Raw genomic sequence first — 23,065 nt, 5'->3', positions numbered from 1 at the left:
GAGTAATGACTTCTTAGAACAAAGAAAATCTCTTCTTTTTGTGAGTCAGGGATAGGGACTACTTTTATTTATTACCAGGGGCTTAAGAGGTTTAAATGTACTATCTTTTGAGAAAGATGCTTTGCATTCTATCTGTAAGTATATTCAGCATTCTTTATTTGTCTATAGAGGTGTGGTTCTTTGAATTTTCCTTTGAGTAAGTTGTAATGTCTTACTGGTCCTTCATTAACTAATGAGTTAAATAAAATTTTTGACTTGTGTTTATTTTATATCTGAATGAGAGTCATGACTTCATTCTTAAAATTATCCTTGGGGCACCTGGGTGGCTCAGTCGGTGAAGTGTCTGCCTTCAGCTCAGGTCGTGATCTCAGGATCCTGGGATCGAGCCCTGCATGGGGCTCCTCACTAAGCGGGGAGTCTGCTTCTCCCTCTGCCTGCCGCTTCCCCTGCTTGTGCTCTCTTTCCTCTCAAATAAATAAATAAAATCTTTAAAAAAATGTATTCTTTAACACTGCCATTTCTTATCCTGCACATGTTCTTCCATCTATCAAGACTGCTTAAGCATGTACTTCTACAAATGGAATTTCAACTTGCTTTATATAGCCAAATGGGTTTTGATGTCTTATATTTTCACAAGATTGATTCTACTGGCTTCCTCTTTTTAGTATCATCAGGTACTTTATCTTTCCTCTGGGGACTGTAATAAATATTTCTGCCATAAAAATACAAATAGCATGGAACTAAATATTGTGATGCTCAGGAGGCTTGTGAAGATTACACTTAGATAAGATCATTCTATTACCAACTTATGCGATTTTCCCCCCACTATTACTTCATTGCATAGAACTGTTTTCTATTTGTTATTTCTTTCCAGTGGGTTTTAAGAATTATTTCTGACTACTGGTTTTTTAAAAATGATGTATGTCCAACAGACATATTTATTTGGATAAATCCTACAAGTGAATAGAGCTAGAATATATGCATAATTTGGTTTCAGATTTGCATGTGTACAATGACAGTATAGTAAGGCACTATGATTTTAAGATGTTTATTTCAGTGTATCTTAAGGCTTTCTTGCCATATAATATCAAATTGGCTTCTCTTCTCCATAATAGCCACAATTTCTTCAGCTTTAAGATATAGAACAAGAGGGGCGCTGTCTGTCGTTAAGCGTCTGCCTTTGGGTTGTGTCATGATCCCAGGGTCCTGGGATCGAGCCCCGCATCGGGCTCCCTGCTCGGTGGGGAAGACTGCTTCTGCCTCTCCCACTCCCTCCCCTTCTGCTTGTGTTCCCTCTTTCACTGTGTCTCTCTCTGTCAAATAAATAAATAAGTAAAAATCTTTAAAAACAAAAAAAAAGATATAGAATAAGAGAAGACTGACAAATATCATTAGATTCTTGCTGTAGTTCTTGTCCTTAGGCAAAGTTTGAGTTTTTGACAAAACTGTGTAAGAAACTATGTCATTATATAGCTAAGTTATTTGAAATTTCTTTCAAGCCAAATTGCTCTCTGGTCACTGTGTCCAGTTACTATGACAGTTGCTACGTATCTATTCTACCTGCTCCATCTCTGTTCTTCATTTGATCTCAGTTTTGTTTTCATCACTTCACTTTGCACTTGTCTTTGTACACTGAAACTTACGAGGTCACAACGCAAATCAGTGACAGAACAGGGAACAGGGCTCCCAAGAGAGTCCTCAAAAAAGTCCCCGTCTTAGAACAATGATGTAATCAGGAGGATTTTTTCCCTTCCCACCAACACCTAAAATAGCTTCCCACGATAAAATCTCTTTGAGGGGAAAAGAGATCATATCACTTTCAATTTCTTAGTACCTATTTAATTTGAATAATTTTAGAAAAAAAAAGCAAAAGTGGAATTAACAGTATATAACTTCTAATATATTGTTAAAACTATTAACACAATAACTATGAGACCAGAACCTGGGAAATGGAGTGAAGGCAAAAACTAGAAGAACTCATTTTGTAAGCAACCTATCTGTCAAGCAGCATTTGACACGAGAATGGAGGAAGGATTTGTGGGGTTTTATTCAATGTCTTTTCGGATTTAGATGGTTTTTATAATGAGTTGGGGGCCAGGTAAATTCTATTAGAGGTGCTGTGGGGGATTAATAAGTACTTTTCATCCTACTGACATTCACTTGCTCAATGTGTTCACATAGCTTCTGGTTATTTTAAAGGAAAATTCCTTGTCAGAGACTATTTTGCATTCTCTTACACAGTTTTGGTTTTTTTTAATTTAATTCATTCCAGTTCACATTTCCCACTGTTTTCCTTCTTTCTTGACAGCTCTGTTTGACTGTCACTCAGTATTCTATACAGTACAGAGGGTATTACAAAAGTTGACTTGTTTAAGATAAATGAGCCCCTGATTGTGGTACAAGAAGCCAGTTGCTAGGGCATGTTTTCTTCCATAGTCTTTTGTTGTTGAATTAATTAATTCATTCAGATGCTTCTTTTCATATCGGAAAATTGCTTGTTTCTAGGTGAATCTTATAAAATGTAGTCTTCATGATTGAGTATGCTCATATTTAAAAAAAAAAACCTAAAGCTTGTTTGGCAACTCTATCAGAATTCAGAGTCATTACGAAATCTGTGATCATCTGTATATGGCCAGAAACAACAGCCAAGGCTTTTGGAAGAATTAGTTTTCTTCAATACCCATCCATTCAAAGCTATTGCTTTTAGAAACAGTCAGCTTAATGATCAGGACTTTAAAAGAAATATATTCATTCTACAAAATTCCTCTATAACTAACCATGGGTTTTTTGTTTGCCTGTTTAGCTATTGATTTTTCTTATTGCAATTATATTCATGTAACATAAAATCTATCATTTTAACCATGTTTAAAGTGTACAATTCAGTGGTCTTTAATATATCAAAATGTTGTGCAATAATTACCACCATCTAATTCCAGAGCATTTTCATCACTCCCAAAAGAAACCTCATGCTCATTAAGCAGTCACTCCCCATTTCTCCCCAACTCCTGGCAACCACTACTGTCTTTATGGATTTGCCTATTCTGGACATTTCATATAAAAGACATAATACAGTATGTGGTCTTTTGTGTCTGGCTTCTTTCACTTAGCATAACGTTTTCAAGGTTCATTCATGTTGTAGCATGCATCAGTACTTCATTCCTTTTTATGGCTGGATAATATTCCTTTTTAAAAAAATACATAGCTTTCTTTGCATCCATTATTTTTCATTTATTCTTTTATGTTTCAAGTTTTTATTTAAATTCTAGTTAGTTAACATATAGTTGTAATATTAGTTTCAGGAGTAGAATTTAGTGATTCATCACTTACATATAACACCCAGTGCTCATCACATCAAGAGCCCTCCTTAATGCCCATCACCCATTGAGCCCAGCCCCCATTCCCACATCCCCTCCAGCAACCCTCAGTTTGTTCTCTATAGTTAAGAGTCTCTTTTATGGTTTGCCTCTCTCTCTTTTTCTCTCCCACCATGTTCATCAGTTTTGTTTCTTAAATTCCACATATGAGTGAAATCATATGGTATTTGTCTTTCTCTGATTTATTTTGCTTAGCATAATATGCTCTAGCTCCATCCACATCACTGCAAATGGTAAGATTTCATTCTTTTTTATGACTGAGTAATATTCTATTGTATATATATATATATATACCACATCTTCTTTATCCATTCATCAGTCAGTGGACATTTGGGCTCTATCCATAACTTAGCTATTGTTGATAGGATAATATTCCATTGTACAGATATACCATATTCTGTGTATCCATTCATCAGCTGAAGGGCACTGGGGTTCTTTCTGCTTTTTGGCTGTTGTGAATTATGCTGCTATGAATATTCATGTCCAAGGTTTTATGTAGATATAGGTTTTCAGTTCAGCTGGGTATATACTAAGGAATAGAACGGCTGGGTCATATGGGTCATGTGTTAGGGTTCCAGCTTCTCTATATCCTAGCCAGTATTTATTATTACTTATCTTTTTGGTTATAGTCATCCTACTGGGTTTGAAGTGGTATTTCATTGGTTTTGATTTGCATTTCCCTAGTGACTAAGAATGCTGAGCATCTTTTTTTAAAATTTAAATTCAATTAGCCAACACATAGTACATCATTAGTTTCAGATGTAGAGTTCAGTAATTCATCAGTTGCATATGACACCCAGTGCTCATTACATCACATGCCCTCCTTAATGCCCACACCCAGTTACCCCATCTACCCACTGACCTCCCCTCCAGCAACCCTCAGTTTGTTTCCTATAGTTAAGGAATGTCTCTGATGGTTTGTCTCCCTCTCTGATTTCTTCCCATTCAGTTTTCCATCCTTTCTCCCATGATCCTCTGTGCTGTTTCTTGTATTTCACATATGAGTGAAACCATATGATAATTGTCTTTCTCTGATTGATTTATTTCGCTCAGCAGAATAACCTCCGGTTCCATCCACGTCAATGTAAATGGTAAGATTTTCATCCTTTCTGATGGCAGAGTAATATTTCATTGTATATATATATCACATCTTCTTTATCCATTCATCTGTCAATAGACATCTGGGCTCTTTCCTTAGTTTGGCTATTGTGGACATTGCTGCTATAAACATTGGGTGCAGGTGCCCCTTCAGATCACTCCATTTGTATCTTTGGGGTAAATACCTAGTAGTGCAATGCTGGGTTGTAGGGTAGCTCTATTTTTCACTTCTTGAGGAACCTCCATACCGTTTTCAAGAGTGGTTGCATTAGCTTGCATACCCACCCACAGTGTAAGAGGGCTCCCCTTTCTCTGCATCTTCGCCAACATTTGTTGTTTCCTGACTTGTTAATTTTAGCCATTCTGACTGGTGTGAAGTGGTATCTCATTGTGCTTTCGATTTGTATTTCCCTGATGCTAAATGATGTTGAGCATTTTTTTGTGTCTGCTGGCCATTTGGACGTCTTCTTTGGAAAAATGTCTGTTCATGTCTTCTGCTCATTTCTTGATGGAATTATTTGTTTTTTGCGTGTTGAGTTTGATAAGTTCTTTATAGATCTTGGATACTAGCCCTTTATCTGTCACTTGCAAATATCTTCTTCCATTCTGTAGGTTGTCTTTTGGTTTTGTTGACTGTTTCCTTTGCTGTGCAGAAACTTTTTATCTTGATGAATGCCAATAGTTCATTTTTGCTTTTGTTTCCCTTGCCTTTGGAGACATATCTAGCAAGAAGTTGCTGCGGCTGAGGTTGAAGAGCTTGCTGTGTCTGTTCTCCTCTAGGATTTTGATGAATTCCTGTCTCACAGTTAGGTCTTTCATCCATTTTGAGTTTATTTTTGTGTATGGTGTAAGAAAATGGTCCAGTTTCATTCTTCTACATGTGGCTGTCCAATTTTCCCAACACCATTTGTCGAAGGGACTTTTTCCCATTGGATATTCTTTCCTGCTTTGTCGAAGATTAGTTGACCATAGAGTTGAGGGTCCATTTCTGGGTTCTCTATTCTGTTCCATTGATCTATGTGTCTGTTTTTGTGGCAGTACCATACTGTCTTGATGATGACAGCCTTGTAATATAGCTTGAAGTCTGGCATTGTGATGCCACCAGCTTTGGTTTTCCTTTTCAACATTCCTCTGGCTGTTCAGGCTCTTTTCTGGTACCATACAAATTTTAGGATTATTTGTTCTAACTTTGTGATAAATGTCAATGGTATTTTGAAAGGGATTGCTTTGAATGTGCAGATTGCTCTAGGTAGCATAGACATTTTCACAATATTTGTTCTTCCAACCCATGAGCACGAAATGTTTTTCCATTACTTTGTGTCTTTCTCAATTTCCCTCATAAGTGTTCTGTAGTTTTTAAGTACAGATCCTTTACCTCTTCAGTTAGGTTTATCGCTAGGTATCTTATGGCTTTTGGTGCAGGAGTAAATGGGCTTGTTTTCTTAATTTCTCTTTCTGCAGCTTCATTTTTGGTCTATAGAAATGCAACAGATTTCTGTACATTGATTCTGTATCCTGCAACTTTACTGAATTCGTTTATTAGTTCTAGTAGTTTTTTGGTGGAGTCCTTTGGACTTTCTATATAGAGTATCATGTCATCTGCAAATAGTGAAAGTTTACTTTTTCTTTGCTGATTTGGATGCCTTTTACTTCTTTTTGTTGTCTGATTGCTGTGGCTAGGACTTCCAGTACCATGTTGAATAAAAGTGTAAGAGTAGACATCCTTGTCTTGTTCCTGACCTTAGGGGGAAAGCTCACAGTTTTTCCCATTAAGGATGATGTTTGCTGTGGGTTTTTTATATATGGCTTTATTATGTTGAGGTATGTCCCTCTAAACCTACTTTGTTGAGGGTTTTTATCATGAATGGATGTTGTACTTTGTCAAATGCTTTTTCTGCATCTACTGAAATGATTATACGGTTCTTATCTTTTCTCTTATTGATGTGATGTATCTCACTGATTGATTTGCAAATATTGAACACTGCTACCCAGGGATAAATCCCATTTGATCATGGTAAATGATTTTTTAAATGTATTGCTGGATTCAGTTTGCTAGCATTTTGTTGAGGATTTTTGCATCTATTTTATCAGGGATATTGGCCTGTGGTTCTCTTTTTTATGGTATTTTTATCTGGTTTTGGTATCGGGGTATGCTTGCCTCATAGAATGAATTTGAAAGTTTTCCTTTTTTTCCTATTTTTTAGAATAGTTTGAGAAGAATAGGTATTAACTCTTTTTTTAATGTTTGGTAGACTTTGCCTGTGAAGCCATCTGGTCCTAGATTTTTGTTTGTTGGGAGCTTTTTGATTACCGATTCAATTTCTTTGCTGGTAATCAGTCTGTTCAAATTTTCTATTTCTTCTTGTTTCAGCTTTGGTAGGTTATATGTTTCTAGAGATTTATCCATTTCTTCTAGATTGTCCAATTTTTCGGCACATAGTTTTTCATGATATTCTCTTATAATCGTTAGTATCTCTGTAGTGTTGGTTGTTATTCTCCTCTCTCATTTGTAATTTTATTTATTTGGGTCCTTTCTCTTTTTTTCTTAATAGGTCTGGCTACAGATTTATCAATTTTATTGATTTTTTTCAAAGACCCATTTCCTGTTCTATTGTTTTTCTAGTGTCTATATCATTTATTTCTGCTCTAATGGGCATTATTTACTTCCTTCTACTAGTTTTAGGTTTTGTTTGTTGTTCTTTATCTAGCTCCTTTAGGTGTAAAGTTAGGTTGCTTATTTGAGATTTTTCTTGTTTCTTGAGGTAGGCCTGTATTGCTATAAACTTCCCTCTTAGAACCACTTTTGATGCAATCTAAAGTTTTAAACCATTGTGTCTTCATTTTCATTTGGTTCCATGTACTTTTTAATTTCCTGATTGACCCATTCATTGTTTAGTAGCATGTTATTTAACCTCTATGTATTTGTGGGCTTTCCAGCTTTTTTCTTGTGGTTGACTTCTAATTTTATGGCATTGTGGTCAGAAAAGGTGCATATTATGACTTTGATTTTCTTGAATTTGTTGAGGCTTTTTTTGTGACCTAATACGTTATCTATTCTGGAGAATTTTCCATGTGCACTTGAAAATAATGTGTATTCTACTGTTTTAGGATGGAATGTTCTGACTATATCTGTTAAATCCATCTGGTCCAGTGTGTCATTCAAAGCCATTGTTTCCTTGTTGATTTTCTGTATAGATGGTTTGTCCATTGATGTAAGTTGGGTGTTAAAGTCCCCTACTATTGTATTATTATCGATTAGTTCTTTTATGTTTGTTATTAACTGTTTTGTGTATTTGGGTGCTTCCATGTTGGGTGCATAAATACTTACAATTGTTATGTCTTCTTGTATTGTCGCCTTTATGATTATACAATGTTCTTCTTTATTACGGTCTTTGCTTCAAAGTCTATTTTGTCTGAAAAAAGTATTGCTACTCCCACTTTCTTTTGACATCCATTTGCATGACAAATGTTTCTCCATCCCCTCACTTTCAATCTTCAGCTGTCTTTAGGTCTAAAATGAGTCTCTTGTAGGCAGTATATAGATGGGTCTTGTTTTTTTTATCCATTCTGCCACTCTGTCTTTTGATTGGAATATTTAGTTCATTTATATTCAAAGTAATTATTGATAGATATGTATTTATTTATTTATTGCTATTTTATTACGTGTTTTGTGGTCATTTCTGAAGATTTTTTTCTAATCCTTTCTTGTCTTTCTTTCATGGTTTGTTTGTTTTCCTTAGTGATATATTTGGAATTCTTTATTTTTATTCTTCACATATTTATTAGTGGTTTTTGATTTGTGGTTATCATTAGGTTTGTATATAACATTTTCTGCATATGACAGTCTATCTTAAGTTGATGGTCATTTAATTTTGAACCCATTTTTTACTCCTTTCCTCCCTATTTTTTGGGTATGTGTTGTTATATTTTACATCCTTTTATTCTATGAGTTCCTTGACTGACTTTTTACAGAAATATTCATATTTACTGCTTTTGTGTTTCCTACCTTCATACTGTCACTTTTGGACTTCCCTTTCCACTCAGAGTCCCCTTTAATATTTCTTGCAGGGTTGGCTTAGTGGTCATGAACTCCTTTAGTTTAGTTTGTCTGAGAAACTATCTCTCAGTGCGGGGCTCAATCCCAGGACCCTGGGATCATGACCTGAGCCAAAGGCAGACGGTTAACTGACTGAGCCACCCAGGCACCCCTGGGTGGCACAGTTTGGAGCACAAGTCTCTTCGCTGCTCCTACTTCTGGGTAATCTCAGAGTTAAGTTCCCTTTTCTTTACACATGAGAATTGGGTTAAATTGCAAATAAGAATTACAAGATAAATATGTTACAACTACAATCTTTAGCCTCTTTTCAGAATACTATACTATGGAAATACTGTGATTCCACCTTCTCTTTAATTTTAATGCCTACCAGGGTCTTATCTGGGAACCAAAGAAATGTCTGCCCTTCAGGAATTCTGAGAGCTGACTGAGCCAGCTAAATTTCATGCCTGGTAGTGGTGCCCTTAGAGATGCAAAACTAAAAGGCAAAGAACACCTGATCAGTGTTTACTCTTACAAACTTCATAATTATTCATATTATATATAAAACATTTAGTAGTGGAGCAAATGTAATCAGTTTTCCATTTCTAATATGTGAGCTCTTTTAAAGCTAAAAATATATTTTAGTTTTTTAAACAATAACTTTGGTTTTTTTATTTCTATCTAAAGAGCTAAAGATATCAGAATCCCATATGTCTAAAAAATCTTATTATGAGTTAATAAATACTATAGTTCTTCCATCTCCCCATATCTTATTCCATAAGATATTTACATTGCTAAGATACAATATAACAGTAGTTTCAGTTATAGTTTTAAGGTTTTGAATGCCAAAATTAACAGACTTTGTTTTCCTCACTATTTGAAATAGCTGTGAATTTTCTCTCTCTTGTGGAATGATTATGACATTGTGTGTGTGTGTGTGTATTTTAACCTTATGTGTCTGATGACTAAAATTCTTGTAAGAAGGAATAAGGACTTAAATTACAGTTTATCTTCTACTGAATGTAATTGTTTTAGGACAAATTGAAGTACATTTCCAGCTCTTACAAAATTGGCAAGACACAAATGAAATACCACAGAGATATGAGTCCTGGGGTTGTGAACCAGAAGTGAGATATCTATCTGTAACCTCAGCTTTTCTCTTTCCATGTAGCTCCCCCCCGCACCTCCCTGCCATTATATTAGCCGTGAAACTGCAAGACTAGGCCTTGCAGACCCAGAGATCTCCCAGCTATCTGTGGGATGGATCCAAAAATGCTACACTGAAAGGGAAATATTCATAAGAAAAAATTTCAAAGTGGGATATGCCTTGAATATTTGAAAAGTACTTTATAGCAAGAAAAATGTCAAATTTAAGTTGTTTCTTCCCAAATTTATACTAGCAGCTCAAACTTGTTAAAGAAACTCATTTTTGTATCTTTTCAGTGCTCTAATTTTGACCTAAATATAGATGTTTCACTTTCTGCAAAGCATGTTCATGAACAGTTGAATGAACAAATATGATATTTTGGAGAATCAAGTTTACTTTTCTACTGGCTTATGTTTCACTTTCAGAAATGTCAGCTCTGGCACCAGCAATTCAGCTTTCAGTTGTTTCATTTAACCTTTCTGTGAAACAGTCAAAGGCCTGTAAATAAATATGTAAATGTTCTGAGGCAATCTTTGAAAGGAACCCCATACGTAATTCTTTCATGAATGCAAAAATGGTTTTGTAATGCCTCGGGTTCTGAAGCCTTCTGGTTTCCTGATCATCAAATAAAAAGAATAATCTCAGGCAACTTTTGCCACTAAGAGTATATCTTACTGTGTCAAGAGAAAATAAGCTAGATTCATTGGGAAGTTTTACAGTCAAAACACTGACAATTTCAGCCATGAACATATTTTACTGGCTTGCCCTTTTACTAGAAAACACAAGGTAGTAAATGAAGTATAATCAACATTCTGTACACCTTCTATGGCATCTCTAGTTACTCATTGCCAAGGGGCTATTGGCAAAGCTATAACATAGTAACACACAGGAACATTGTCTAGACCTTGAAATGGATTGAGGATAATCTCACACTGACTGTATCAAATTGGCAGGCTTAATAGTTTGTTAATATTTGGAATAAAACACTGTGCACCATTTTGGTGATAGGATTACCCTTTCCTCCAGAGCCTTATGTGACAAATGAAATAACTGGGATTGCTGCTGTCTTTATTGTTTTTAAGTCCTTGTTCTTTTCCTTAATACCCTGAAGAGTCAAGAGCTTTCTAATTATTACTTTGGGCTTATATCATAGCACATTAAAAAATTTTTTTAAAGAAGATGAAAAATGTGGTCTTTAATCTGTTCTCACTATATAAAACTTGATACATGAGATGTGCAAACATAAGTATATGATTAAATGTATTCAGATTCAGATGAGAAAAACTTTTGTAATGAAACTGTACGAATAGTTCTAAAACTTGTCTTACACAGCTAGGTAGCTAAGCAACATTTTCCTTAAACCCCACTTTCTGGTCCTACATATGGTTTCAATGTTTACTCTTAGATTTAGAATATGCCAGTTAAAATATTGATACTCTTTTATAATGAGTTTCTGATTAGAAAAGAAAAAGCCACCTTAACAAGTATAGCACAAGGCATCTAACCAATTCTTCATGGTATTCTAAGGCTTCCGTGTTGTCCAATGGGTGATATGTTAGTAAAACAATGAAACGTTCCACGTTCCCTCTTATTACCATCCATCAGGCCAACAGCTGTAAAATCACCAGCTGCTAGGAAAAAGAGAACTGCCATCAGTCCTCTCCAGCTGCAAAGAGAAAAAGCTTAAGATCACCTTTTCATATAATGTCTGGGATCCCAGCAGGCTGGAGTCAAAGTATGGTTTTCCTTGTCACAAAACCCCTAGCCTTGTAACCATGTCAAACAGCACATAAGCTACAATTTATTTTTGTTGTTACTGGGGAAGAAGTGTATGTGGGAGAAGTCGTAGAAGAGGCTGAGGTAATAGAGTGACAGCAATGTGAGCAGTAGCTACCATACACCAAGCACTGGCCATCATAATTCTAATCCTCACAATAACTATGGAAGCTAGATCTTATTTTCTTGGGAAACTGAGGTTCAGTGAGACTGAGTAACTTAGCAAATGCTGTAGTGAATCAAATCCAGATCTGACTCCAAAGCTAGGGTCTTAATCACTGCCCTGGTCTGCCTTCCAGTAAAATGAACAGATAAGGAAAAAACTGAACTGGTAAAGAATAAATGGAATGTACTGGGAAGAAGGGGAAGCATGAAGAAGACACAGGAGTGTTTCAAGATAAATGAGGCTGCCAACTGGCACTCCACTTTGTGCCTTTTTCTGCTCCCCCCACCCACAGAAAGAAAATGACCCTAAAATCTTAGCGATCCTGAGAAACAGACCAAGTATCATTTCCATTAACTTAACTGTCTGTCATTAGCCATTAAAAATTCTAGCCCATAAAATCAGACTTTGTTAATTAATTACCATCCTGACAACAATATTAGCTGTAGATGAACTGGCATAGTCTATAAAGCAGTAGCTCTCAAACTTCAGCAAGCACTGAAATCACCTGGGCCCCATCTCTAGATTTTCTGATTCAGTAGGTCTGGGGTAGGGCCTGAGAATTGGTAATTCTAACAAGTTCCCAGGTAATGCTGGTGCTGCTGGTTCAGGACCACACTGAGAATGACTATTATAAAGAAAAGCTGGGCTAAACACAGATTTATACACACATACCTATGACAAGCTGACTAGTAAAAGAATTGCATTTCTCAAGAGGCTACTTTCCATTGTGCAGGCACAATTTACGAATCCAGTTGTTTATAGCAGCATGTGTAAAATGAATTAGAGTTCATACAAATGTAGGACAATTGACCTTATGGCCATGTTATTAATTAGGCAAAAGGCTATGCTTTTAATGTGCAATTTGCTCAGCTGAGCAGTTCTAGGAATAAGAATATCACATTTAGAAGAGGCAACCATATCCAAATTTAATACCAACCCTTTATAATCCAGAAAAAATACATAAAAATAAAATGCACTTAGGGATGGAAAAATCTGAAACCAAAACTATTCCCATTTCTGACCATAAACCTCTGCTGGTCCAATTGCTATGGCTTAAAAAACAAACAAACAAACATTTTAAGAGAGTAGAGACAACAAGAATATCCATAAAACTGGATTCCTGGAAGCCAACATACCTTTGGCCACTTAGCCTGTTTCTTATCTCTTACCCCGCCCTGGCTCCAAGTTTGATTTAGTCTTGCCTGATTTTGGCACATACCGTAGTTATAATACTAGGGGGCTACCACCACTGCTGCTGAAATCAATATGAAAATTGGGGAGCAGGATGTAACTTTAACTTTAAAGTTAAAGTTAAAGCAACTTTAAAAGGCAGTTGCTTCCAGTTTCAAAGTGACCTGAGATTAGTAAGGAAGTGTGGTCTCTATCCCATAGGGTCTTCTAGGATAGAGACTTCTCATTCCCACATCCTTTTAAAATAAAAAATACTAAATAATCCCCTTTACTTGGTTATCCAGATCCTTTCAATAGGCTAACAGTTTTCTTTTTGGGGGGCAGGGAGAGGGGCCCTGCAGTAACTTTATTATAACAGAGAACCCAGGCTGCAATAAGTCTACATGATTAGAGCAAATGGTTGTTATCTTTCCAAGGGTGAAGCCTGAGCCCAGCTGGCAGCACCCTAATGTTAAAGCCAAGGTCCAGAATATCCTGTTTCCTGGTATTACCCGCATGATGTGAGATGATGGACTGCACAACCACACTGAATGGAAGGATGAGGTCCCACTGGGCAGAGGCAACAACCCAACAGGAGAAAATTAAACAATCACTAAAAAGGATGCTAAAATAAGGTGCAGTTGCCTACTCTCACTATTCTTTGCTGAGAAAGATGAGGTTATGGGATGAATAGCAAATTATGTCCTTCATTCTTCAAATAAATAAATCCTGAGAAGATGGGGTCGATGGCCAATCAACCAGTAGAACAGGATGAAAATCTAGGCTAGTTATAGATCTTCGTGCCTCAGGAAAAGGGCAGCACAGATAAGGGAAAAGAGAGGAGCATTAAAATGCCTGGAAGCATTAAAAAGGCGAAACTTTTTTTCTTAAACAAAACAGGAAACAGTATCTTTTATTTTCCTTGCTGCAGTGGCAGCAGACCCTGGTTTTCATAAAACACGATTTCAGTTAATATGGTCTGTTGATAAGATTGCTCAATCATGGGAAGACAAGCAGGCTGACCATTATTAATGTTAGGATTAGGTCTTCTCACAAAGCCTCTAACAAGGGCTATGTCTCATGCTGGGTTCACTGAGGACCTCTCAAGACCATAAAGTACTTAAGTTAAAGCTTCTGCAATATTGCAATGGCATGATTAATGGGTTCTTTAAGGATAGGACTTTCTCATACATGTTAACTATTTCAGAAAAGTTGTGGATAAAAAGGTGGGGGAGAGTTCGGTTTCAAGCCACACGGTTCCAGACACCAGCTATGGATGCCTCTGCCCCGTTTAAGTACATGTTCTTTTCTGAGGAACACATTCAATCACTGTGGTTGAAAGAAATGATCCACTCATCACCTCCACCCTTCCTCATCCTGTGAATCTCACATGTGCAAAGGATGAAGACAGGACAGTTGTCTCTGTTCCCTCTCATCAGGGAAATTACTTGGTGATCTGGTGATCTCATGAGCAAGGTAGCCCAGTTGTCCAAGATGACCCTTGCCACAGAGATGCGGCTGACCTCTGTCATGTAGATGGAGACCTCCTCGGTCAGCTGCTCCACCTGTTCAGGCTTTGCCCTGTGAAACAAAATATGCCAATCTGGTCGGGGATGTGCTGCCCATTCTGGGAGAAGTCCTCCTTCTTGAGATTGGAGACCAGCTGAATCCGCATACTAATGATACAGTTGGCCATGATTTGCACTTCTTGCAACTATTGTTTTTGAAAATCCGGGCTGGTCAGAATGGTCAAGGTCACCTGAGCTCCATTGAGGGGAGGGCTGGAATACATGGGATGGATCAAGGTCTTCAATTGTGACTCCACCCCTCTGACTTCATCAGCAGCTTTGCAGAGCACAGTCAAGTCTCCCACATGCTTACCATAGAAGCCTGTGTTCTTGCTATAGGACTGGCAGAGACAAACACTAATGCCCTCTTCAGTGAAGTGGGGCACAGCCCAGGCATCCTTGTTGCCATCACTACTGGCAAAGCCATGGTAGGCCATGTCAAAGAACAGAGAGAGATTCTTTTTCTCATTGCTATTGTTGTTGCCTCCTATCGCTCAGGATGAGGGTCCACTCCTACAGGATTGTGGGCAGGAGTGTGCAGAACACTTTGCTCTGGCATTTTTGAAATGTCCTCCCTAGTGCCTGTGAAGTCAAAGCCACAAGTCTTGGGGTCATAGTATTGATAACCTTGTAGCTGCATGCTGGTGTGTCTGATGGTTTGGGCAGAAAGACATCTTGGCTGAACTTAAAAAATCTCTGCAGAAAACTAGCTCTGATCCCTAAGGCCTCAGTTCCAGAAATGGTCTGCACAGTGACATTCTAGCCAATTTTCAACACTTTGCCGTTCTCATCCAGGGTTAGTTCTATAGATGCCTTGCAAAATTCAGCCAGTCCTGCAAGGGGCAGATTTTCTTTGTTCAAATTTTTTGCAGCAATCTAGGCCTCTGCCTTCCAGACACTAGGAGGATGTAAGGCTTTTCCAAGGCACCACCTACCAGATTCTTCTTTTTATTGCTGGTGTCTCTTATAGGCTTTTGTGACTCCCAGGATTGGATCTTGGGGCCCCATCTCCACATGGGCTCACCAGGAGCTGACTCTTGCAGAGCCAGCTGGTGAGGTTGGGGTGGAAGGTGGCAGTGATTTTGGATAGGACACTGCTGGAATGCACAACACCATGGTGGAAGCAAGAGGTTTGATGGGTAGTGGCAGAATGGAGTGGTGGGCGAGTGGTGCAGATGTGGAGGCTCAGGCTCATAGACTGACAGCTTTCTTACTCGCAGAAGGCTGTATAGAATAGTTATATTTTAAGACTTTTGCAAAAGTTTCTGTTAACTCTATTTATCCCTTTTTGAATTTAGCAGAATTAATAGAATTCTTTTTTTTTTTTAAGTCAGAAAGCCATTTTTTTAATTTCTAAAACTCTGGCATATATTTCTAGGGGGTGCTGATGGTCACCTGCCATACCTGTACCAGGTCGTCTGCGTAGCCAGCGAAGAGTCTGGCCGTCAGCAGAAGAGACCAGGGAGGAGCACTGGGGTGGCCCTGACTTGTTGCTGGTACTGATAACTTCTTGTTTCCGTTCATCTGCAATGATCTTGCCCTTCAAGTCTCAGATCTTGATGCTGTGGCCTGTGGCAGCCCAGAGTCAATAGTGGTGGGGGCTGAATCCCAGGGATTGATGGTGTCCCTGCCATCTAGTATATGAAGGTACTTGCCTTTGTGGAGGTCCCACAGCATGGCCTGGCCAGCCGTGCCTCTGGAAGCACAGAGGAATCCATCTGGAGAGACAGTCACAGCCCATGTGGCCAGTGGGGTTGGTCTTCAGCTTGCAGTTTTCCAGGCTTTATACCTTGACCGCTTTGTGGCTTATGAACAAAAGAAATTTATTTCTCACAGTTATGGAGACTGGAAGTCTAAGGTCAGGGTGCCAGCAGGGTCAGGTTCTCGTAAGGACCCTCTTCTGGGTGACAGACTGCTGCCTGCTCACTGTATCCTCACGTAGCAGAAAGAGAGCTAGCTAGCGCTCTGGTCTCTTAAGGCTACTAATCCCATTCATGAGGTCTCTACTCTCATGACCTAATTACCTCCCAAAGGTCCCACCTCCACATCCCATCACACTGTGATTAGGTTTTCAACATATGAATTTTGGAGGGGCAGAAACACTCAGCCCATTGCAGCCTGCATGCTCTCCTTTCACTCATTCACTGAAATATAATGGCAGAAATTTATTGGCATTCTACCTCACACCAGCTTTCTAGTTTACGGTCTAGTAGATTGACACATCTCTAGAATATCTGGGTTATTTTCTAGGTGAATCATACCTAAACCCCATTAACTTAGGTATTACAAATTATCCCATCCTTTATTTGAAGCAATGCTAGCTCAAAGATCCATTAATGTCTGCAAACTAGTAGGTGTCTGCTGGGTGAGTGCTCCATTTTCTCCAACTTGGAAGCCCCAGCTTCGTTTCTAGAGTAATAGCATTGTTCCTGTTTTTGGAACTCTGGTCGCTGCCCTAGTCATTTTCGTTACCCCAGTGCTGTTGTGCACTCCAGGGACTTAGCCCAGCAAACACAAACTCTTCTGCTGGCTAACTGGTTCATGGTCCTTTATGGCCCTGTCCTCTATCAGGGCTGGGAGAAAGAAGACAAATGTGGAAGTCTCCTCTCTAGGAAATGAAGTAAGGAAAATCTGAGGTCTTAAATTTTTACTTATTTTTTGTTTTGAACAGAAGTATCAGAGTAAAATATAAAACTTAAAAATCGGAGTGCTCTCCTCCTTGCCTTCTCTTTGCCCAATCCCCAGCCATAGCTCTGGGTGCATCCCAAAAAGGCACTTGCTGTCTGAGCCACTTTGTGTCTTTTTTTTGGGGGGGGGGAGAAGGTGATGTGAGGACAATGACAGTAATTTTTCATCATTTTTCTATTCCTGTGTTGATATCATTCAATCAGACACCTACCAAACACCTAACTCTGGCTCAGTTAATACACTGTCCTGAGGATACAAAGATCACACAGTCCCCGTCCTCGGGAGTTTGTGATCTCCCAAGAGATGCAGACAAGTAAAAGTTCAGAGGAAAACACAAGGGGGTGCGTGACCGTAGAGGAAAGAGGGTTTAACTCTGGCTTAGAGTGACAGGGGGTCAGGCCACTCTTCACAGAGGAGAATTATTATTCATTCTATTAGCCGGACAGCAAAAGATACCAGGCATTAAACTGAGGTTCTTGTTTTTTCCACTTTAAAATTCAACTCAACAATGGTCCCCATTTACTGTCCAAGCTGGCTCTATGTGATAATACCACTAGTATGATTATGCCAACCCTTCTTGCTCCTCACCTTACACTTCGTATCTGAAGGTCATGGTACTAACAATTGGCATGGATGTGTTCCCGGGAATCTGGTTATCATGCCTGACTATTTATAATTCTAAAATTGAAGATTAAAAAACAAGTTAACTGGCACTTTTTAGGATGGGTATGGAGTCGGAGGAGTGAATCAGCCGAGGGAGAAACAGGAAGGGCTATGTGAGCACAGACCAACTCTGAGGGAACTTAGATGACCAATGCCCAAAGCTGAAGGTAACTCATGGTTTGTTTTTCACAGGGGAGGACCTGTTTTACATACCATGTGGAATGCTCCTGGGGCCTTGACCGGTCTGAAGCCATCAACAGGTACGCATTGATCAGCATGGCCGTTGCAGAAGCAGCTGCCCTTGACAATGAAATCATAGATTGCATAATGTGTAAAATGTTGAGGCTTTGCAGTCAGGTCATTTCTCTGACAGGGACAAGACTGCCGTTTTAGCAGCTGCACGCGGAGGTTGGTAATCTTCAGCTGCTCCTGCACTTTGGCACTGTAAGGGTTCTCGGCATCGTATGGCGGTGACAAAGCTCGGAAAATAACCTGTAAAGAAAAAAAAAATTACCATGAGTATATAGGACTGTGTGCAAAACCCCCAAATCACTTGCCTCATATAGTCTTGATGTGATTTGTACCTTTTGTCATCTGCAAGTGATAAGATAAGAGGCTTTTCGACCTTGATCGCACAGGTGTGCTGCCTGTTCGGATGTGCAGAGTAAGTATGAACTGAATAGCTGCCAGGGACCTGACTCTCGAGATGAAGGCAGCCATGCAGAGACTGGGAAGAGCATTCTGCGCAGAAGGAAGAGCACGTTTAAAGGCCTGGAAGCTGAATCAAGCCTGGCTTATTAAAGGAAGAACAAGGCCAGTGTGACTGAGGTCCAGGAAACAAGGGGACAGTTTTCAGAGAAGATGATGGAACCAGTACATGACAGATCATGAATAGAGAGTCCTTTAAAGGCCACAGTAGTTATTCTAACTGTAGTGGGAAGCCACTGGAAGGTCATACGCAGAAAAGTGATGTGATCTGATTTACATTTTTAAAAAAGATAACTCTCACTACTGTGAGGAGAATGGATTATTAGGGGTGAAGAACAGAAGGAAGCAGGAGGACCAGGTAGGAAGTGATGGCAAAATCAAGATGACACTTCTGTTTCCAAATGAGGTGTGACCCTTTCAAAGACTAATCAGTTATTAATTGGGGCCACTGTTGCTATACGTACCTTTGGTTCTCCCTTTCTGAATCTGCCTTCCAAGCTGTGGCACATTCTTGGAATATTATTACCAGTAGTAAAAATATAGCCCTCTCAAGGGGTATTTGATTTCTGAAATCGTTACAAGTCCCTTAAATCCAAATATAGAGAGTAAAATGGCTGGTCAAGTTAGTTAACAGTATGGTTAAATGCAAAGTAGAAGTAATAAAGCTGTTTTTATTGTGTATGTTATAGATAGACTCGAAAGGCAATTTAAAACTTTAGTTCTGAATGGATAAAGAAGATGTGATATATATATATATAACGGAATATTATGCAGCCATCAAAAGGAATGAGATCTTGCCATTTGCAACGACGAGGATGGAACTGGAGGGTGTTATGCTGAGGGAAATAAGTCAATCAGAGAAAGACATGTATCATATGACCTCACTGATATGAGGAATTCTTAATCTCAGGAAACAAACTGAGGGTTGCTGGAGTGGGGGGTGGGGTGGGAGGGATGGGGTGGCTGGTGATAGACACTGGGGAGGGTACGTGCTATGGTGAGCGCTGTGAAGTATGCAAGACTGTTGAATCACAGATCTGTACCTCTGAAACAAATAATGCAATATATGTTAAGGAAAAAAAAAAAGATAGCAGGAGGGGAAGAATGAAGGGGGGGAAATCGGAGGGGGAGACGAACCATGAGAGACGATGGACTCTGAAAAACAAACTGAAGGTTCTAGAGGGGTGGTTGGAAGGATGGGTTAGCCTGGTGATGGGTATTAAAGAGGAAACGTTCTGCATGGAGCACTGGGTGTTATGCACAAACAATGAATCATGGAACACTACATCAAAAACTAATGATGTAATGTATGGTGATTAACATAACAATAAAAAAAACCCACTTTAGTTCTGAGGAGGAAACCAGAGGGAGGAAGACTCAGAAGGGACGGACTTTGGGCATGCGTGTGTGTGTGTGTGTGCGCGCGTGTGTGTGTCTATACAATGGGGGTAAAAAAGGGGCCCTGGGCTGGAGTGGTACAAACTTCTCTAACGGGTCTGTTAACTTTGGGGGAGTAGAGGCTGGTGGAAGAGGAAATCATTGCCAATGGAAACCAATGAATATAAAAAAGGAATTCCAAACTACCTCATAACATAAACCAGTATTATAAGGAGCCCAACACTAAATTATACCTTATTATGGAGGTTTAAAAAAAAACAGTACAAAACCTCAAACAATCTTGTTAATTTATATAAGAGACAGAGCTCCCCTGAAAAATTCCTAGGTATCTCTTGATTTTTTAAAGATATATTAGGGTGCCTGGTGGCTTAGTCGTTAAGCGTCTGCCTTGGGCTCAGGTCATGATCCCAGGGTCCTGGGTTCGAGCACCGCATCGGGCTCCCTGCTCAGCGGGGAGCCTGCTTCTTCCTCTGCCTGCCGTTCCCCCTGCTTGTGCTCTCTCTCTCTCTCTCTGTCAAATAAATAAATAAATAATCTTTAAAAAAAGAGGTATGTTAAAACTCTGTTCAGAAATATTTTGATAACCAAGTAGCTTGAAAGTAAAGTAATTATTAAAAAGTAGGCTTTGGATAAACTCCCATTTAGAGAGAATGTATCTAAAAGTAGTTTTCCAGGAAAAAATTTCTTTAAGGAATACTTTGGATATAAAAATTTCATTTTAGAAACTGATTTTGCACTGAGAGTATGAAAAGGCAAGAATCAACTGTGAAGGATCACATCTCCAGGCCCACTGGTGCAGAACTGTCCTAAATGAAATATAATTTGGGGGAGGGGGTAGTAATTCAATGGATACTCTCCACCCAGTAGCCAGAGTGAATGTCTATAAACAGAAGTTGGATCATGTCATCCTGCTTACATCTACCCCCACCCAAAGACCTCCCATTTCTTTCAGGATAAAATACAAAGTCCTTATAGCAGCCTTGCCTCATTTTTGTTCTTCATACTTATTACCAACTGACACGTTGTAGTGGTAGTTGTGTATTGATTTACCATCTTCCCAGTCTAGAAAGTAAACTTCTTGAGGGTAATCACTGATCCCTGGACAGTGCCTGGCACAGAGTCAATATTGAATAAATTTTTGGTAAATGAATTGGTTGATTATAACATTGTGTTTGGCATTCAAGTAATAGGTGGGAATTTTAAATAACTTAATTTCCTCTTATACGGTCTTAAACGGATTCACACACTGAGTTCATGTTATTGCACTAGAAGGGAAGAGGTAGGAACTTGTATTATAAAAACAGTTATAAATAACTGAATCATTAACCAGTTTCTGCATTTCTAGCTATTTTTGAACTTGCAAAACTTGGAAAAAGTTGTACCCTAAACTTTAACAATATTCCGCCCATTTATTCACATGTAAAGTGTGGAAAACAGCATATGGAAGAAAATTTTCCAACAAATAATATGTCACCCACTCAAAAGTCAATATATTACTAACATCTCTTTTTACTTTTTAAAAATTTTATTTTATTTAAATTCAACTAATTAACATATAGTGTATTATTAGTTTCAGAGGTAGAGTTCAGTGATTCATCAGTTGCATGTAACACCCAGTGCTCTAGAAGTAATGTCTCTTTTAATGATAGCTCATATCACCACATAATTTTACCTTTGAATCATTAAAAAAATAAAAAACACTGAATTCATTGTGAGTTTTATGTGGGGCTTCTTTTTCTTTTTTTTTAAAGATTTTATTTATTTATTTGAGAGAGAGAATGAGAGAGAGAGAGCACATGAGAGGGGGGAGGGTCAGAGGGAGAAGTAGACTCCCTGCTGAGCAGGGAGCCCGATGCGGTACTCGATCCCGGGACTCCGGGATCATGACCTGAGCCGAAGGCAGTCGCTCAACCAACTGAGCCACCCAGGCGCCCCATCTTATTTTTCATATAATATCCCAAATACTGGCATTCTGTTAGACATGTGTGAGGCACTCTAAATAAAACCAGTAATGTGGCTACCTCCTGGTTTATTGACCACAGTAATGCAAGGACATGGAAAAGGTCACAGTGCCAACCAAGTAAGTGTTCCACTGCAAAGTCTACTGCATACTTCTCTAAATTGTGGCCCACCCTTCCTTTTCCTCCACATTGGTGGCAACTGTTTGCTCTCTCGGTTCCTATCACATATTTACCCTTGACATTTACCCTCGTTCCCTCTCCCTCCCTCCGTATAACCCCTGCCTCCTGAGAATTGCTTCGCACATGCAAGGCTAGAGGAAGATCCGTCAAGGTTTGTAGGAACTTAGAAGCTCTTTGGCTTCCTGAACCCAGACTGTGGAAGCTGAATGGCGGCTCTGTGCTCCATGTGCATGACACCAGTCGGCACACTGATATCAGCGGGCTAGGGACATCATGACCCCCGAGGCTGCATGCTGGAACGGAGACAGCAAAGTGCCACAGACACAAAAGTCAACGGGAATTTAAACCATGAAATCTTTTTTCCAGAAAGGAGACGCCTTAATCTGATACTCTGGGAAATGGATCTACCCTGCGTCAGGAAACAAAGAGTGCGCCAATCCAGATGCTTCAAGCTTCTGGCAGGTCGCCCTTTGGGTCCCACCCAGTTTTTCTTCAAACATCTCCAGAAGAAGCCTGCGTGGCACAACTAAAATGAAGTAAGAAAAAGCGTAGAAGCCCTCCTGTAACACCAGCCTCTTCTGGTTTTGTACCCATCAGGAACAGGATATATCTGTGAGCCCATCACTGCTCCTCTGTCTATGACTGCTTCTGAAGAGACATTCCTGACAAGACACAGAAGACAGAGGGGATCTAAGACCAAGCCTGCTTTGATGTTTCCAGCTTGTTAGTGCTATTGACAAGGACTTCCTGATCTTATTTTTCAAATTAAGGAAGTTGATTATGTTTCAGTGGCTAATACTCTCCTTACAGAGAAACCTGTCACTCAGAATGTAGGCGACATTAAGAATCTACAATGAGATCCCAAAGACAACCAGGAATAATACCAACTCCACAATATTTTCCCATCTACACTTCTGTATATATACGTATAGAATATAATGTAAACAGCTTTGTTTCAACTTAACAATGCCTTGTGAATTTTTTCCGACTCAGTGAAAATAACTCTCCATCAGTGGTTCTCAAAGTGTGGCCCCCAGACCAACAACATCAGTTATCAAATCTGGGAACTAGTTAGAAATGCAAATTCTATCTATCTATCTATCTATCTATCTATCTATCTATCTATCTATCT

General features: G+C 39.0%; 1 protein-coding gene and 1 pseudogene across 3 annotated transcripts in view; both read right to left on the bottom strand.

The window, feature by feature from the left end:
- Nucleotides 1–23,065, bottom strand: part of NTN4 (netrin 4) — a 115,663-nt gene that overhangs the window by 51,892 nt on the left and 40,706 nt on the right. For all 3 annotated transcript variants that reach the window (XM_034987811.1, XM_034987812.1, XM_034987813.1), the window contains exon 3: nucleotides 17,900–18,178. In XM_034987811.1, coding sequence (XP_034843702.1) covers nucleotides 17,900–18,178 — 279 coding nt within the window. The remainder of the gene's footprint in view (nucleotides 1–17,899; nucleotides 18,179–23,065) is intronic.
- LOC117998870 lies at nucleotides 12,860–16,496 on the bottom strand (annotated as a pseudogene).

The sequence above is a fragment of the Mirounga leonina genome, unplaced genomic scaffold, assembly GCF_011800145.1.
Source record: "Mirounga leonina isolate KUSES-001 unplaced genomic scaffold, KU_Mleo_1.0 Mir_418, whole genome shotgun sequence".
NCBI lineage: Eukaryota > Metazoa > Chordata > Mammalia > Carnivora > Phocidae > Mirounga > Mirounga leonina.
The sequence above is the reverse complement of the archived record's forward strand: the minus strand, read 5'-3'. Positions and strand labels throughout refer to the sequence as shown.